Below are 20,068 nucleotides of genomic sequence, written 5' to 3'. Positions count from 1 at the left end.
GGGGTGTGTGTGTGTGATACGGCGTATATATATATATATATATACGGGGTGTGTGTGTGATACGGCGTATATATATACGGGATGTGTGTGTGTGATACGGCGTATATATATATACGGGGTGTGTGTGTGTGTGTGATACGGCGTATATATATACGGGGTGTGTGTGTGTGTGATACGGCGTATATATATACGGGGTGTGTGTGTGTGTGATACGGCGTATATATACATACGGGATGTGTGTGTGTGATACGGCGTATATATATATATACGGGGTGTGTGATACGGCGTATATATATATACGGGGTGTGTGTGATACAGCGTATATATATATATATATATATATATATATACGGGGTGTGTGTGATACGGCGTATATATATATATATATATACGGGGTGTGTGTGATACGGCGTATATATATATATATATATACGGGGTGTGTGTGATACGGCGTATATATATATATATATATACGGGGTGTGTGTGATACGGCGTATATATATATATATATATACGGGGTGTGTGTGATACGGCGTATATATATATATATATATACGGGGTGTGTGTGTGTGTGATACGGCGTATATATATACGGGGTGTGTGTGTGATACGGTGTATATATATATATACGGGGTGTGTGTGATACAGCGTATATATATATATATACGGGGTGTGTGTGATACGCCGTATATATATATATATATATATATATATATATATATATATATATATATATATATATATATATACGGGGTGTGTGTGTGTGATACGGTGTATATATACGGGATGTGTGTGTGATACGGCGTATATATATATATATATATACGGGATGTGTGTGTGATACGGCGTATATATATATATATATATATATATATATATACGGGATGTGTGTGTGATACGGCGTATATATATATATATATATACGGGATGTGTATGTGTGATACGGCGTGTATATATATATATACGGGATGTGTATGTGTGATACGGCGTGTATATATATATATACGGGATGTGTATGTGTGATACGGCGTGTATATATATATATATATATACGGGATGTGTGTGTGATACGGCGTATATATATATATACGGGATGTGTGTGTGATACGGCGTATATATATATACGGGATGTGTGTGTGTGATACGGCGTATATATATATATATACGGGATGTGTGTGTGTGATACGGCGTATATATATATACGGGGTGTGTGTGATACAGCGTATATATATATATATATATATATACAGGGTGTGTGTGATACGGCGTATATATATATATATATATATATATATATATACGGGGTGTGTGTGATACGGCGTATATATATATATATATATACGGGGTGTGTGTGATACGGCGTATATATATATATACGGGGTGTGTGTGTGTGTGATACGGCGTATATATACATACGGGATGTGTGTGTGTGATACGGCGTATATATATACGGGGTGTGTGTGTGATACGGCGTATATATATATACGGGGTGTGTGATACGGCGTATATATATATACGGGGTGTGTGTGATACAGCGTATATATATATATATATACGGGGTGTGTGTGATACGGCGTATATATATATATATATACGGGGTGTGTGTGATACGGCGTATATATATATATATATATATATACGGGGTGTGTGTGATACGGCGTATATATATATATATATATATATACGGGGTGTGTGTGATACGGCGTGTATATATATATATATATATATATATATATATATATATATATATATATATATATATATATATATATATATATATATATACGGGGTGTGTGTGTGATACGGTGTATATATATGTATATATACGGGATGTGTGTGTGATACGGCGTATATATATATATATATACGGGATGTGTGTGTGATACGGCGTATATATATATATATATACGGGATGTGTGTGTGATACGGCGTATATATATATATACGGGATGTGTATGTGTGATACGGCGTATATATATATATATATACGGGATGTGTATGTGTGATACGGCGTGTATATATATATATACGGGATGTGTATGTGTGATACGGCGTGTATATATATATATACGGGATGTGTGTGTGATACGGCGTATATATATATATACGGGGTGTGTGTGTGTGATACGGCGTATATATATATATATATATATATACGGGGTGTGTGTGTGTGATACGGCGTATATATATATATATATATATACGGGATGTGTGTGTGTGATACGGCGTATATATATATATATATATATATATATACGGGATGTGTGTGTGATACGGCGTATATATATATATATACGGGATGTGTGTGTTATACGGCGTATATATATATACGGGATGTGTGTGTGATACGGCGTATATATATATACGGGATGTGTGTGTGTGATACGGCGTATATATATACGGGGTGTGTGTGTGATACGGCGTATATATATACGGGGTGTGTGTGTGATACGGCGTATATATATACGGGGTGTGTGTGTGTGATACGGCGTATATATATACGGGATGTGTGTGTGTGATACGGCGTATATATATACGGGATGTGTGTGTGTGATACGGCGTATATATATACGGGATGTGTGTGTGTGATACGGCGTATATATATACGGGATGTGTGTGTGTGATACGGCGTATATATATACGGGGTGTGTGTGTGATACGGCGTATATATATACGGGGTGTGTGTGTGATACGGCGTATATATATACGGGATGTGTGTGTGATACGGCGTATATATATACGGGATGTGTGTGTGTTATACGGCGTGTATATATACGGGGTGTGTGTGTGATACGGCGTATATATATACGGGGGATGTGTGTGATATGGCGTATATATATACGGGATGTGTGTGATACGGCGTATATATATACGGGATGTGTGTGTGTGATACGGCGTGTATATATACGGGGTGTGTGTGTGTGATACGGCGTGTATATATACGGGGTGTGTGTGTGTGATACGGCGTGTATATATACGGGGTGTGTGTGTGTGATACGGCGTGTATATATACGGGGTGTGTGTGTGTGATACGGCGTGTATATATATATATATATATACGGGATGTGTATGTGTGATACGGCGTGTATATATATATATACGGGATGTGTATGTGTGATACGGCGTGTATATATATATATATACGGGATGTGTGTGTGATACGGCGTATATATATATATACGGGATGTGTGTGTGATACGGCGTATATATACATACGGGATGTGTGTGTGTGATACGGCGTATATATATATATATATACGGGGTGTGTGTGTGATACGGCGTATATATATATACGGGGTGTGTGTGTGATACGGCGTATATATATATATATATATATATATATATACAGGGTGTGTGTGATACGGCGTATATATATATATATATATATATATACGGGGTGTGTGTGATACGGCGTGTATATATACGGGGTGTGTGTGTGTGATACGGCGTGTATATATATATATACGGGGTGTGTGTGTGTGATACGGCGTGTATATATATATATACGGGATGTGTATGTGTGATACGGCGTGTATATATATATATACGGGATGTGTATGTGTGATACGGCGTGTATATATATATATATACGGGATGTGTGTGTGATACGGCGTATATATATATATACGGGATGTGTGTGTGATACGGCGTATATATATATACGGGATGTGTGTGTGTGATACGGCGTATATATATATATATATATACGGGGTGTGTGTGTGATACGGCGTATATATATATACGGGGTGTGTGTGTGATACGGCGTATATATATATATATATATATATATATATATATACAGGGTGTGTGTGATACGGCGTATATATATATATATATATATATATATATATATATACGGGGTGTGTGTGATACGGCGTATATATATATATATATATATATATATACGGGGTGTGTGTGATACGGCGTATATATATATACGGGGTGTGTGTGTGTGTGATACGGTGTATATATACAGGATGTGTGTGTGATACGGCGTATATATATATATATATACGGGATGTGTGTGTGATACGGCGTATATATATATATATACGGGATGTGTATGTGTGATACGGCGTGTATATATATATATATGGGATGTGTATGTGTGATACGGCGTGTATATATATATATACGGGATGTGTGTGTGATACGGCGTATATATATATATACGGGATGTGTGTGTGATACGGCGTATATATATATATATATACGGGGTGTGTGTGTGTGATACGGCGTATATATATATATATATATATACGGGATGTGTGTGTGTGATACGGCGTATATATATATATATATATACGGGATGTGTGTGTGATACGGCGTATATATATATACGGGATGTGTGTGTGATACGGCGTATATATATATATACGGGATGTGTGTGTGTGATACGGCGTATATATATACGGGGTGTGTGTGTGATACGGCGTATATATATACGGGGTGTGTGTGTGATACGGCGTATATATATACGGGATGTGTGTGTGTGATACGGCGTGTATATATACGGGGTGTGTGTGTGTGATACGGCGTGTATATATACGGGGTGTGTGTGTGATACGGCGTATATATATACGGGGTGTGTGTGTGATACGGCGTATATATATACGGGGTGTGTGTGTGATACGGCGTATATATATACGGGATGTGTGTGTGATACGGCGTATATATATATACGGGATGTGTGTGTGTGATACGGCGTATATATATACGGGGTGTGTGTGTGATACGGCGTATATATATACGGGGTGTGTGTGTGATACGGCGTATATATATACGGGATGTGTGTGTGATACGGCGTATATATATACGGGATGTGTGTGTGTTATACGGCGTGTATATATACGGGGTGTGTGTGTGATACGGCGTATATATATACGGGGGATGTGTGTGATATGGCGTATATATATACGGGATGTGTGTGATACGGCGTATATATATACGGGATGTGTGTGTGTGATACGGCGTATATATATACGGGATGTGTGTGTGTGATACGGCGTGTATATATACGGGGTGTGTGTGTGTGATACGGCGTGTATATATACGGGGTGTGTGTGTGTGATACGGCGTATATATATACGGGGTGTGTGTGTGATACGGCGTATATATATACGGGATGTGTGTGTGATACGGCGTATATATATACGGGGTGTGTGTGTGATACGGCGTATATATATACGGGGTGTGTGTGTGATACGGCGTATATATATACGGGGTGTGTGTGTGATACGGCGTATATATATATACGGGATGTGTGTGTGATACGGCGTATATATATACGGGGGATGTGTGTGATACGGCGTATATATATACGGGGTGTGTGTGATACGGCGTATATATATACGGGGTGTGTGTGTGATATGGCGTATATATATACGGGGTATGTGTGTGATATGGTGTATATATATACGGGGGATGTGTGTGATATGGTGTATATACGGGGGATGTGTGTGATACGGTGTATATATACTTGGTGTGTGTGATACGGTGTATATATGGGATGTGTGTGAGATACGGTGTATATATGGGATGTGTGTGAGATACGGTGTATATATGGGATGTGTGTGAGATACGGTGTATATATGGGATGTGTGTGAGATACGGTGTATATATACTATGTGTGTGAGATACGGTGTATATATGGGATGTGTGTGAGATACCGTGTATATATACTTGGTGTGTGAGATACGGTGTATATATACTTGTTGTGTGAGATACGGTGTATATACGGGGTATGTGTGTGATACGGTGTATATACGGGGTATGTGTGTGATACGGTGTATATACGGGGTATGTGTGTGATACGGTGTATATACGGGGTATGTGTGTGATACGGTGTATATATATGGGTGTGTTTGAGCGCATTGCTCTATCTGCTTGCTGGCGAGCTTGCTTGCCCATGTACATATACACTGTAAGTGTGTGTGTGTGTTTGTATTCGCGTGTGTCTGCTAGAGCAGTAAACAGTAATTGGTCTCCTCGGTGCTGTAATCAGCGGCTGGCAGACATGCCCCCCCCCTGCCCCCCCCCCCCGCTTTAAAAGCCTGGCGCACTCCTCCTGGAGCGGCGCTGATAACGGTTCATTTGCATAAACGCGCAGGATTATCTGGCAGCACGCGCCCGACGCAGGCGGCTGCAGGCGGCTGATAGCTGCACGTCTCAGCGGCGGGTCCTGGCCACGCAGCCCTCACCAAACAGGCCCATCGAGCGCCGCGGGGACGCGCCCCCGCCACATACACGCACACGCACACCGCCCATGGGTGGGGGGGGTGCGGGGGGCGGAAGGAATGCCGAGGCCTGTGGGCTCAGCTATGGCGGGATGAAGAATGTCCACATACACACACACAGAAAGTGCTGAAAAACACACACAGTACTGAATACACATTCATGCACACACAGCACTGAGCACATAACACACACAGTACTGAATACACATTCATGCACACACAGCACTGAGCACATAACACACACAGTACTGAATACACATTCATGCACACACAGCACTGAGCACATAACACACACTGTACTGAATACACATTCATGCACACACAGCACTGAGCACATAACACACACTGTACTGATCGTGGTGCTGAACATACCATTAAAAAAATAACATATTGTACTGAAGACACAGTGGTAAACAAATACACACAGCTGCTAAATGTTTGGAAGCTGGGAGCACAGGTGGGTTAAGTCGAATGAGGACTCATTTAGGAGTCTGAATTATGTTGTTTCTGGCTTAGAAACTCAGACAAAACCACACCATTAAACAGGGAGCTTCTGCTGGTCGCTCTGAGAACCAGGGAGCTCGCAGATTACGGCCTGATGGGCTTCGCATTGGTGTGAAGTCAGCTGAGCCATCCATTCTGTGTGTGTGTGTGTGTGTGTGTGTGTGTGTGTGTGAGAGAGAGTGAGAGAGAGAGAGAGAGTCTCTTACGCTCTGTCAGGGCCTGGCCTCATTATGAGGGTAAGCTGAGGACGGACACGTACAGCAAGTGTGCTTGCGTTTGTATGTGTATGATGGACCAGGGAGAGAGTATGGGCGTGAGCATATGTGTATATGTGTGTGTATGTGTTTATGTGTGTGTGCGCGTTTGTGTGTGTGTGCGTGCATGTGTGTGCGCGCGTGTGCGTGTGTGTGTGTGTGTGTGTGCGCGTTTATGTGTGTGTGCGTGTGTGCGCATCTGGGGATAAGAGAGAAAGTAAGATGGAGAGCATGTTCATGCAGACATGCTGGTCTCACACGGATCATGGGGTTATAAGCAAGACACCCCCCTCCCCCCACATGTCCCGCAGCCTCACTTGCAGGCTGATGTTGCCGAAGGAATTCTTCAGCATGTTGACCACCTCGCCGTGTGACAGGCCCTCCACCGCCTGTCCGTTGATGCTCACAATCCGGTCGCCCACCTGTGGGGGCAGGGCCACCAAGCATTGGATCACTGTGGGGGAGCACGGCCATGGCGACCGGCCACTCTATCTCGATTGGCCAGAGCGGCGGGAGGAACAGCCTATCTGAGTGAGGGAGAGGGGGATGCAGCAAAACATCTGGACCAGAAGACCTGCACCCTCAGCACGGGTCCAGAGAGACCCAGAATACAGCTTTACATGGAGCAGATTTACAGAGAGACGTGTATAATGCGGTACCGCTGTGAGTCCTCCATCAGAAGACGGAGAAAGGGAAGGAAGAAGGTTGAGGAAGAGGAGGACAGGGGAGACACAGCAGGATAGGGAGGACAGAGAGGAGGAGGGACAGGAGACAGGTCAGAGGGAAGGGGGTCAGCAGCCCACCTTGAGTTTGTGTGTCCGGGCTGCCATGCCGTTGGCCTGGATCATGGCGATGAAGATGGGGATGTCGCCCAGGGGGCTGCCCTTACCTCCGGCGATGCTGATGCCCAGGGCATCCGCAGGGCCCTTCAGGGAGGGGAGGGAGGCAGGGACAGGACTGAGCACTGGAGGGCAAGCTGATACTGCCACACACACAAATACATGGTACTATCCCGATGGAAACAAAGAGCATCAGTGGGTCCTGATGGGATCGTGAACGGAAGAGGAGGCTCGGTCAGCGTTATCACAACACGCCGACACTGTCGGCAGGACGGAGGCGATAAGTGCTTCTGGTACCCGTGTAATCTCCACGGTGCGCATCCCCACGTCGCCTCCTGCAGGGACACACAGAGACGACAAGCTGTCAGCGCGTCACCGGCTCACACCCAGGCCCGTCTTTGCTCTACTACATCGCCTTCATCGTCCCCTCTTCCTCATTAACCCACAGGTACTTATGGATTAACTGCTAGTTAATTAGACACTACACCTGAATCAGGATATCCCACGTAATCTCACTGCGGATTTGTAGAGCACCACTGTCCCCACAGCAGGGAGGTCAGTACCGTTTATGGACTGGAGCAGTGTTTCCCAATCCGCTCCTTGGGGACCCGCAGACAGTCCATGTCTTTGCTGCCCCCCAGCTCCTGGTAATGCGTACTGTCTGGCAGGGAGACGGAGGGAGCAAAAACGTGGACCGTCTATAGGTTCCCAAGGACCGGATTGGGAAATACTGGACTGGAGGGACAGACCCAGTGGATGGCTACAGCAGGGGGGGGGATTGGTGTCTCATACCTGGGCTCTTGACGGCAGAATCGACCGTAAGCTTCCGAACACTGTTGGTGAAATGGGAGGTGGGGGGGTTGGCAGTCGGTGCCAGGGACCCGGTGCCGGAGCCGTTGGTGCTGCCGTGGCTCATCTGGAGGCAGGGGGAGCAGGATGCAGGCTAAGCACCGCAGCGGAGTCTGCCAGCACTTTCATTTGACTTTCATGTCACCCAGCCCCACTTTCCAGAACTCAAACAGGTCAGAGTCTCTATTTAAAGACTGAGAAATAGCGGAAGGCGTGAAGAAGCACACGCACGCACACCTCACTACCCACCTGGCTCCCCTGCGAGTTGTGGCGGGACGAGACCCAGGAGGCAGCCTTCAGCCGGCCCAGCTCCAAGAGGACCAGGCCCTTGGCGCACTGGGGGTGGGGGAACGGCGGGTCAGGAATCGCAGCTCACAGCACACGAAGCGTCCCCGAGCGGGACATTATCACCGCGGCCATCGGCGGGCTGGCCTGATGCGTGTTTCCTGCCCCGCCAGGAGGACCGAGCGCTCCATCACACTCACAGTAAGGCGCTAAGCCTGGCCTACATTGACGTGGCTGGAGATGTGTGTGTGTGTGTGTGTGTGTGTGTGTGTTAAAGGCCCCGTACAGTCTGCCAAACGCTGTTTCTGCTATGACACTGTGCTGGTGTCCCATAACCAGACCAGCGCCACCACCACTGAACCAGTCAGTAACCGAGTCCTTGTCAGCAGCAGCTAGCAAGCCCCTCACTGAGGTAACTGGCAGCATCGTGATTAAAGCAGCTGCTTTTTAGTAAGACAGCGTGTTAATGGCGGCAGAATCCATATCATAACACAGTCTCTCCTAATGAGCTCCCGACCGCAGCACACTCCTCTGAACACGCGCCCCGGTCCTCACACTAACTCACACGTACCGTTTCATTACTGATGGATGGATGTCAGACAGATTTAAAATGATGGTGTTTCAGAATTAGATTTTAAAAAGTTATACGTGTGTGGGTGTGTGTGTGTGTGAGGCGGGGGCTGGAATTAACTGCTGGGGATTTGAAGGCATCAAGGTTCACTGGCGTGTCACCCATAACAGGAAATTGGATTAAAACTGAGCTGGGGGGTGAGAGATTGATGAAACCCCCCCCCCGAATCTGAAATTACTCACCTGACTCTGAGGTTAACAGCTGAAATGGAATGTGTGACATTCCGCATCTTCATTCTTTCATTTTTCTCTCCATCTTTATACTACTGGGGCTTCCATTTCACAAGTTTGTTTAATACATTTTGCAAAAAAGTGCATTAATTAGGCTGTGCCACCTCTCTGCTGCAGACTGTCAGGCTAAAGACTCAGTGAGGGAAGTGATTAATATTCATGAGGTTTTCATATGTTAATTCAGACTTCCTTTTACAAAGAACTGATATGGTATATCCTCTCAAACATAGCTGGCATTTCTATAAGCAGCCTACAGTGCCGCCTTGTGGCAGATACGGAGAACAGCAGGAGACCTGTCACTGGCAAATCATTCTGCACTGCTGAAGGCCCCACACACACCTAATAAGTGCTCCCCCCACTACCTTCACCTTAAGGATGGCTGCCACGGTTTCTTGTGAGGCCTGCCTCATGTCCTCCCCGTTGACGGACAGAATCTGGTCCCCCTGCATGAGCCGACCATCCAGGTCGGCCGCACCACCCTTGACCACGTCTGAGATGAACACGCCGGTTCCATTGCTGTGGGGGCCGCGTGGACGAGGAGGGAGGAGGGCAGGGAGGAGAGAGAAGGAAAAAAGCAAGATAAATAAAATGGACAGGATGTGAAAGAAGCTGCTGCTGTTCAGAACAATTATACTGATCAACCAGCCTTAAAACCCACACAACAAAAGTGAGCCAACAGCAGCAGGTTAGTTATCCATACATGTGTCCTACCAATCAGTCAGAGCCTTGCACAAGGGCCTCACAATTTACTCACCAGACATGGGATTCAAACCCACAACCTTCTGGACACAAGTACAGATTCTATACCTACACACCACCCACAAAAGCCAGCATTCACACAGGCTCCCAAAGCACTCTAAGGCTACATGCTAACGGTGTCTTTGCTAACTGTAGGTGGGACAGGCCGGCGCAGTGTCCCCGTTACCGCTTGCCGACTATGCTGAGGCCCAAACCACGGCCGGTTTTCTTCTGCAGCTCTACGCGGAACACGTCCAAGTTCTCCTCATCACGGTACTGGCTCTCATCTCGCAGCACCATCAGGCGCACTTTGGCCGGGGTCTGCCTCAGCACCGTGATGGCATCCTCATGCGCAGCGCCACGCAGGTCCACGCCATTTACCTGCAACGTGCACGCATGCCATTGCTGTATGCTTTCAGGGGTGCAAAGGGCCAGAGCGCATTGCCAACTTCGGCCACTAGATGGCAGCATCACGTCGGCTAGGGACGCACAAAGACAGCATCTCTTTAGGACAACTACAGTGCAACGCCGGCCTATTTTCCCCTCTGGCGATGAGGTTACAGAGCTGTCAGGCAGATAATGTGGGGCTTTGGTGCCCAGGTGAGCATGCTGTATGGAGGCGAGGCCGTAAACTCACCTCCAGGATCTGATCTCCAGCCCAGAGCCGGGCGTCTCGGGCTGCTGCCCCCTCTTCGTACACCTCATGGATCACGATGGCATCCTGGCAGTGGGCGAGAGGCAGGAAGGTGTGATGCCCGCGAGCCCCTACTGGCTAAGGTCCCTCATTTCTTTTAACACCCTGAAACGGTTTTCCCTTAAATAACTGTGAGCAGGAAGTGCAGCAGCCCTGAAGCACAGCAGAGGGCGCCGCAGAGCAGGACACGGCATTCCAGTGGGAATGCCAGCAGTCAGGCTTATTCCCAGGGAGCTCTAGGCATGCAGCATCGCTCCAAAGGCCCCAAACGTCCACATTCATCGCAGCCCTCATCCATCTCCGGCTTCTCCATCATGACGCTCTGTTTCTCTGTGTTAATTAGAAAAGGCCCAATTCAATTTGAAACGGCTGTTGCTTTCAGCGGTTGCTGCCCGTGACGGCGGCTGCAAGACGGCGCTGCTCACGAGGGCTTCATTGGGATGAAATTGGTTTGAGTGCAGCAACCTCAACCAGTAGATGAGAAATTAGGGTCTCAATCTGAAATGGGGGGGGGGTTGTGATGGTCAGAATAGACTGAAGGCAGACGCCTGTCCAGAGCTGCAGCCCCCCCCAGGTGAGCTTCTGCTGGAAGGGGGTGATGCCTTAGAAACTCCACTTCTATGCCATTTATACATCATTCTCAGGTAAATGTGCTTTGTCTGGGTTCCAGTGCAATTCCTCTTCCTAACAGTCAATATCTCAGCACTGTCCTACGTCCATTGATTTTGGTTAATATTTACAGCCTCGTTATGCCGGACGCTCATGTGCTCCTGCTGCCTCAGTCCTACCTACACTGAAGAAGCACAGTCAGACCTCACAACCCCCCCCCCCTTCTGACATTACAGCCCATAATCTCACACAGCAAAGGACAGAGCAGAGCGCCAACCCCAGCATGGCCCCCTGCCTCCCGCCATCCTGCCTCCCAAGACGGGAAGCCTGTCTCTGCTCTCGTCTGGCCAGGATGCCCGGTGGCTTATTTCAGAGCAATGCTGCCAGGTCTGCTCAGGCCGTCACCCTCACACTGAAGATCACTGCTGCAAATTTCAGTCCCATCCCTGCTGAATAACTGAGGCCCTTTCTCCGCAAGTCTGCGGAGGTGAACACACGCCCTGCAGGGGGGTCTGTACACAGCCACTGGGCCTCCACACTGCCCCTGGAACTGGCATCACTAACCGATTCATCAGTGAAGATGACAAACCCTGATGCTCGCAAAGATAAAGTGGAGGGAAGAAAAATATGTGTAAGGGCCCATCTGGGGACCACTAGGGGCCACTACCAGGCAAGGCTGTGCTCCCACACTCTGATGGCGTCTGCGAGCTGTTGGTTAGCTCAGTGCAGCTTTATGAAGGTACTTCAGCTGGTTCATACTAACACTGTGAGCCGTTGTTTACACAGCCAGCTGGTAGATGAGAGGTTAATATGACCAGCTAGTACCGAGACTGTACAGAGACGTACAGTAACCTGCTGGGCTTCCCCGTCTGCAGGGGAGGAGGAGCGGTTGGGGAAGGGGAGCAAAGGCTTCGCTCACCAGCTGCGTGTCCCGCCCCCCCACGATGCTGAGGCCCAGCCCCGAGCGACCCTTGGAGATCTCGATGACCGTCTCCTGACCGGGGACAATGGGACAAGTGGCTGGATCTGGAGACAGAGGAAAACAGAGGAGAAATCATGACCACTAACTGTGGACGGTCCCTCTGCAAGCGAGACTTGGTGGGACAGGCCTGTACCTGGACAGCAGTACTCAGGGTCGGGACTGGCACTGGATGGGGCAGGAGCTGCAGAGGGGGACGTGGGCTTGTCTAAGGGCAGCATGTTCAGGCTCTTAGAGAGTTTAGGGAGGCTGGAGACCTGGAAGAACAAAGCAGACAGTGACTAATGCCACACTGCCAATCATAACCTGGTGTCACCCAACACAAACCAAGGCAACAGAAAGGAAGCAGCTCAAGCTGACTGGGTATTGAGCACTACGTGACGCTCCCGTCCCCAGGGCGTCTTCCCGCCATGACGCTCACCTTAGAGGCCGATTCGCTCTCGCTGAGGGTCCTACGGGCTGTGTCCCCGAAGGAGGATTCCATGCCCCCCCCAGGCTCCAAGGCGGCCATCTCCTGCAGAAAAGGAGGTGGGGTCAGTGCTCTGGACAATAAAATAACACCCAGCTAAAGAGAGGGGAGCCCTGGACGTGGCCTCTTCTCACGAGACCCATGGGCAAAGCCTCACCTTGGCCGCAGGGGTCTCTGGGCGGTCGGTGCCGAGGGCCAGGCTGTCAACTGGCAAAGGCGTGTCCTCGAGGGACACGGCGTTCTGGTAGGGCTACAGAGAAAGACAGACAGATGGATTGACGGGGCCGGAACACTGCATATATTCAACGTGTGCCATTCGGTTGCACCAGCGTTTCCCAATCCAGTCCTTGGGGATCCACAGATAGTCCACACTTTTGCTCCCTCCCAGCTCCCGACAGCAAAAACGTGGACTGTCTGTGGATCCCCAAGGACCAGGTTGGAAAAAACTGGGTTACATTGTTGGTTTGGTTTGCACAACGAACGGAATGAATATATTTATTGACAAGGGCGGAACCTAAATTCTCAAGTATATGTTCAACATGGAAAACGCTAATTATGGCTGTGAGTTGGTTACGGCAAAAGTTGGTTACAGTCAGTCATAATCACCGGTTTGGGAACGTTTTGGTTTCCCAATAAATTACACCAGCACTGCAAAGAGACAGTAGTTGATAAGACCAAGACTGTCAGCTGTGTCATACCAAACTCGCTGGAAATGCATCCAACATAATAACTCATTTGAAACAAATATTATTTATTTGAGACATCTGAGTGTAAGACACGAGCGGCAGAAACAGCTTCTGCAAGTGAAGACGTCTCCCTGTGGCATTTAAGGCGCATTGCCAGGAAATTCACACTGGGCTAAAATAACAATAATAATAATAGTAATAGTAATAATTAAATTATTGAAATCAAAATTCAGTTCCCCCTGCTGCAAAAAAATTGCACCCAACTGTGAACCCAAAACTGAGGAGTGTATCGAACTGTGAATTTTGAGTACTGTTGCACCCAAAATAAATAGATTATAGAGAGATAAGACATAATATACAGATTAGATAGACAGAGAAATAAGAGAAAGATTAATGGACAGGCAGACAGGCAGACAGACAGGCAGGCAGGCAGGCAGGCAGACAGACAGACAGACAGACAGGCAGGCAGGCAGGCAGATGTTATCAGTCTCCGAGGGAACATGGGGACACGTGGAACAGGAGTGCACACCCCCTCCATCATTCAGGCCACTTGCAGCCCCGTCAGTGAACATAGCATGGAAATGTGAGACATGTCGATTTGTGACCCGCAGTATCGACCCGTTTTCATGGTGAGGGTGGCCTGGAGGAACCAGAGGTTTCAGCGGGGAGGTGGGGGGAGACACGGCTCACCTCAGGGGGGACGATGGGCGGCGGCGGGGCGGGGAAGGGCGGCACGGCCATCTGATTGATTGCATCCTCGTTCCTGCAGGGAAAGAGGACAATATGCATCACATATACACTCATCAGGGGGCAGGGAACAGAGGAGGAGGGGGCGAGAGCGACCTTCACTGCAGGGAAAAGCAGCAGGGAAGCCAACATCGGAAAAGCATCCTCTGGAGATATATGGTATGGCGACACCTAAACAAGCCTCATAGCATCACCATAATAATGTTATTAATAATGACAGTGCAGTTTCCTATTCAAAGCAGAAAATGAGAGGTTCTGATGGCATCCCCGTCTCGGAAGCAGAAGAGGACGTGGAGCCCCATCTGCTGAGGCAGGGGCTCCCACGCTCTCCACTCTCTAACAGATGTTCAGGTGCTAATGCAGGGGACCCGACACGTGGCCCTGTGATGCATCCAGAACTCGTCAGGGAGGACATCCAAACATGTGAGGTGGCACTGAGTAGGGGTGCCAGGGGGACCGGGGGGGGGGGGGGGCATGTGCCCCTAAGCAGCCGAGCAGAGCCAATTAAACAGGGCCATGCGTACGAGGGTCGCTGACTGCAGGGCGGCACCACGGAGCCATGCGATTGGTCGCATGAAAAGGCGAACGGATTTGGAGTAGGGATCAGCCAGGTGTGATTAAAATAAACATCAGAGTGAGGCCAAACTGGGGTGCAAACGGGTCAAAGGTTATGATCTGCACAACCTGAGGGTTGGCAACAAGGCAAGAGCAGCGCAGACAGAGCCGGGGAGGCGCTGTGCCGGGATGTGGAACTGGGACAGTGCTCAGGAGGAGAGCGGCTCTCAGGAGGAGAGCGGCTCTCAGGAGGAGAGCGGCTCTCAGGAGGAGAGCGGCTCTCAGGAGGAGAGCGGCTCTCAGGAGGAGAGCGGCTCTCAGGAGGAGAGCGGCGTAGCACCTTACCTTACCTTATCCTGAGCACCATTTACTTCCTCTTAAATTGTATTTCATCCATCATTTTAAAAATGGCAGAATATAGAGGCTGGGCACCATGTAAAACCACACAGGCCTGTAACTCAGGGATCTGTACCCATAAGGACAGAGGATGGAGAGGCCGAGCGCATCACCTCAGACCGCAAAGGTCCAAGCAAAGCTGGAATGACACCCAGCATCCAGTCGTCCTGCGTCCCAAGACAGGAAGCCTGCTCCACAGACCTCTCACCGGGCCGGAAATCCACTTCAGCATCATGGGTTCTGACCCAGCGTTTCTCGTCACCTTCGGGATCCATGCGGAGCCCAATCGCGGTGATCGGGTCACGCTGGGGCACTGTCAGAGAGAGGGAGATCTGGAACCTTCCCTTCCTCTCCCTCCGACCAGCCCACTCAGTGACCGAATTTCAATTACAGCTAATGTGTTTTTCTTTTGTATCATGGTGGAGGCAGGGGGGCAGAGAATTTACTGACCCATCAGCCTGCAGCTTACACTGATAAACAGCAGCCGGGAAGGACAGCGCACGCTCGGCACTGGTGAGGGCCCAGCTCCACACAGGACATGGACCATTGCAGCCAGTCAGTGTGCCTGCATCCATGGTAACTACTGTCACCATGGGAATAAGACAGAACCCCCCTAATCAGTGATTCGATGGGCGATCTTTGGCCCTTGCATGTGATTTATGATAACGATTGGTGCCAGAGTGGCGTTGCACACAGGAACCCGGAGACAGTACACACTTACAAACACTTATGTCATTCTGAGGACAAAAACATTTTGAACGGGGTTTGATCCAACTTTTCTTCATGTGATGTGTGACTCCACAGGACCCGTGCTGTATTCCTCAGAGTAAGACACCATAAAACAGAAGCGGATATGAATTGAGAGCAAGCAGCACACATAATGTGATTCTACATTAATCACGTGGGATGTTGAGAGAACGTCCCAGGTTTACGGCACACACGCTTCCTTGTGAAGGAGTCCTTTAAAAGCATCTCCTCATAGAACCTGACAGACCCGCTTCTTTGTTTGCTCCTCCCTCGCAAAAATGTGATTACGCAGAACCTCATTTCACAAAAGAACATAGTGGAGGACAGGACTGGAGACCACAGCTGTGGGAGCTCACAGCCACGGGGTCCTGGTGTCACACTCACTGCCATTTACATCACTGGTATGTAAAGGAGACAGTGGAGTAGTTATCTCACTGTGTTTGCTTTAGGGTGTGTGCTGATGAGATTGTTGCTAAGTTACGCCCCTTGCCAATATGGGTAAATAGATTACACCATTACTTGGGGCCTGTGAGGTGGATCAACCCCTGACAGATACTTGGGTGTGCACTGATCTGGACTAACAGGCCTGGGTCCAACCAGACCTCTCACAAGGAACAACTTGCAGTTTAACATAGATAACAGTACGATCAAACGAAACACGTAGCGGCCCTGGCAGCTCACAAGAAAACAGAGGGACACATCACTGCAGATGGCACTGCACAAGGAAACACAGCACAGCAGAGGAAAAAAGAGGGCACATCATAGGGAGACACAGCACAGTAAATGAAATACAGCACAGCAAGGAAAACATCACTGCAACGGCATTGCACAGAAAAACACAGTACAGCTGGGGAAACAATTCTGCATAGGGTGCTGCACAGGGAAACATCACAACAAGTAAAATACAGCAAAGGAGAGGGAAATGTACAGGGTAACACAGCACAATAGAAGCACTGCACAGGAAAACACAGTACAGCAGAGCAAAACAGCACTGCAAGGGCACTGCACAGAAAAACACAGTACAGCAAAGGAAACAGATTTGCACAGGTCGCCGCACAGGGAAACAGCATAGCAACTGACACATGGCACAGAAGAAGGAAACAGTACTGCAGAGGGAACCACATTGGGAAACATGGCACAGCACAGTGAAATACAGCACAGCAGAGGGAAACAATCACTGAAAGGGAAGGATCACTGCAGAGGGAAAAGCAGCACAGCAGAGGAAAAAAGTACTGCAGAGGGCACTGCACAGGGAAACAGCACAGCAGAGGGCATAACAGAGGAAAACACAGCACAGCAGAAGGGAAACAGCACAGCAGAGGGCACAGCATAGGGAAACACAACAGAGAAGAATGAAACACAGCACAGGGCACAGCAGAGTGAAAAACAGCACAGCAGAGGGCCCAGCTGAGAGTATGACAGAGAAAAACACAGCACAGCAGAAAGGAAACAGAACTGCACAGGGCACCGCACAGGGACACACAGCACAGCAAGGAAAACATCACTGCAGAGACCCTGCACAGGAAAATACAGCACAGTAGAGGAAAACAAAACTGCAAAGGGAAACAACTTAGCACAGGGCACTGCACAGAGCAACACAGCTCAATATTGGGAAACAACATTGCACAGGGAATTGCACAGGGAAGCAGCACAACCATGTCTATAGAAGTTCTGCATTTCTTATGTGGAAAAAAAACTCCTCATTGCCGTCTTATTTCCTCAAAATGTGGCAGGCACTTTTGTTAAGGTTTAGTACAGTAATTCATTACAGAGGGACTCTAGGTAGGCCACGTTCTCCATGGCGACCAGGCTGGAAATAACTAATCATGGGGAACAGGGCAGTGGGGTCTCATCTGGCCTGTGTCCCTCGTGAACCCCCTGACAGACGGGCGGTGGGTAAAAACAAGGCGCTCCAAGGGCTGGAGACGGACGGCCGATCTAGGGCATGCCGTCGATGACAAAGTGGGCAACAAGGGAGCTGAGGGGCGACTCAGTGTCCCGTCCAGGAGGGAGCTCACCTGATGAGAACAATCCTGACCCGGGAGGGAGCACTCTTAATGATAGCTGAGGCATTCTGGTGACTCCTGCCATACAGAACCTGGTCGTTAATCTTAAAAGAGAGGAAAGAAAAAGAGCTTAACACATGAGTACTGATGATGTCATAAGCACATTCATCATCACCACCACCATGTAGCACTGTCCCTGTCCTAGTTCAGGTCACAGGCTGGACAGGATTCAGGTGCAAACTGCCACCATAAACATAATGATGCGACCGACCTTTAAAGGGCACAGGGAAGCATGTGAGGCACACAGCGTTATTTTCCGCTACATATCCTGCATTAACGGGAGGTCATAGTGACACCACACAAAGCAAAGGTGGGAATTTCCATCCAAATGATGTGACTGGTAAACAAACCTTCCCCGCTGGTACCTTTGGATTAGTTTGGATTAGCCCTTCAGAAATGCACAGAGGGAAATGCGTCTCCCTGCGGGGAAGCGAGAGTGCTGTCCATCATTAATATTAAGCGGGAGACGCTGCCCCTCCTGGGCTCGGAGGCACGACTGGCTGGATGGAAGTTGGCACGGAGGGAAAGGCCTCATTTTGCATGTAAGTTGGACCCGGGCGGCAAGGCAGAGGGGGGTGGGGGGTCTTACCTCCAGCAGCTCGTCCCCGATGCGGATGCGGCTGTCGCGGGCCGCCGCCCCCCCGGGCGCGATGCCCACCACAAAGATGCTCATGCAGGAGCGGTCGCGGTTTCCTGCCAGGCTCAGGCCCAGGCCCTGCCGCTCCTTGTCCAACTCCACCAGCAGCAGCTCCCCGGGCAGCTCGCCGTATGTCTGCCTGATTCGCTCTGCGGGGGCGAGGGGGGGGACACGTTTACACCGGAGCCATCCTGGGATCAGCCCCCCCCGCCCACCCCAGTATGTGTGACATGGGTGTTTAGCATAGAAAACACCACTGATTTTTTGGGAAGACAAACTGATAGAGCAGGCAGCCGGCGAGCTCTGGGGTGCCACAAGCAGAGCGTAATGTTCTCCTGGCCATGATTCAGTGCTTGCAGCCTCCTGAGGGCTTTGAAAGGGTGCACAGGTCACAGGTCTCTCTGGACGGCAGGCACACTTTTGGGGATTGGTTGACTTTTTTTGGTTTTTGTGCTGCTTGCAATCAGAGCTCTGTGTCTCAACCTTAGGATGGCGGGATGCAAGGGGGGGGGAGGGGAACCAGATATGAGCAGCTGACAGACAGACAGACAGACCTCCCCTCCTGGGTCTGCAGCTCCCCTCTTGTCCCATTGTGCTCCTTCCCTTACCCCCCTGCCCCCGACCTGCAGCCTGACGTGCCTGCTGTCATGGAAACCACCACCATGCGGCGTTTCACTTTAAATCTTGAAGAGCTTCTTTCCCCTGCTAGACTTAAGCTGAAGGTCTCACACCCTCCAGGCAGACAGGGGCTCCCTGCAAAACTTGCACCACCCCCCCCCCCCCCCGCTAACCCGGCACATACAGGAGCTCATCTGACAACTGCATTTAAAGTGACAGCCGCATCAGTTCAGCAGGAACCTGCGAGATTGTTTCATTAAGGAAAGACTGTGGGGGGGTGGGGCCGGGCCAATGCGTTT

At 49.0% G+C, this 20,068-nt stretch overlaps 1 protein-coding gene across 7 annotated transcripts in view; it reads right to left on the bottom strand.

The window, feature by feature from the left end:
* patj (PATJ crumbs cell polarity complex component) overlaps positions 1-20,068 on the bottom strand; it is a 74,941-nt gene that overhangs the window by 6,643 nt on the left and 48,230 nt on the right. For 5 of the 7 annotated variants that reach the window (XM_072699592.1, XM_072699590.1, XM_023813296.2 and 2 more), the window contains 15 exons: positions 19,104-19,300; positions 18,467-18,558; positions 14,694-14,766; positions 13,475-13,567; positions 13,270-13,362; positions 12,985-13,105; positions 12,789-12,895; positions 11,204-11,287; positions 10,754-10,947; positions 10,197-10,344; positions 8,932-9,018; positions 8,626-8,749; positions 8,131-8,168; positions 7,798-7,920; positions 7,312-7,416 (listed from right to left, as the gene is read on the bottom strand). In XM_072699592.1, the coding sequence (XP_072555693.1) occupies positions 7,312-7,416; positions 7,798-7,920; positions 8,131-8,168; positions 8,626-8,749; positions 8,932-9,018; positions 10,197-10,344; positions 10,754-10,947; positions 11,204-11,287; positions 12,789-12,895; positions 12,985-13,105; positions 13,270-13,362; positions 13,475-13,567; positions 14,694-14,766; positions 18,467-18,558; positions 19,104-19,300 (1,679 nt within the window). Of the gene's footprint in view, positions 1-7,311; positions 7,417-7,797; positions 7,921-8,130; positions 8,169-8,625; positions 8,750-8,931; positions 9,019-9,780; positions 10,345-10,753; positions 10,948-11,203; positions 11,288-12,788; positions 12,896-12,984; positions 13,106-13,269; positions 13,363-13,474; positions 13,568-14,693; positions 14,767-18,466; positions 18,559-19,103; positions 19,301-20,068 lie in introns of those variants that run through there. The other 2 variants (XM_072699594.1, XR_011982654.1) reach the window with 2 other exon arrangements.

This window comes from Paramormyrops kingsleyae, chromosome 15 (genome assembly GCF_048594095.1).
Source record: "Paramormyrops kingsleyae isolate MSU_618 chromosome 15, PKINGS_0.4, whole genome shotgun sequence".
NCBI lineage: Eukaryota > Metazoa > Chordata > Actinopteri > Osteoglossiformes > Mormyridae > Paramormyrops > Paramormyrops kingsleyae.
This window is presented reverse-complemented; position numbering and strand designations above follow the sequence as displayed.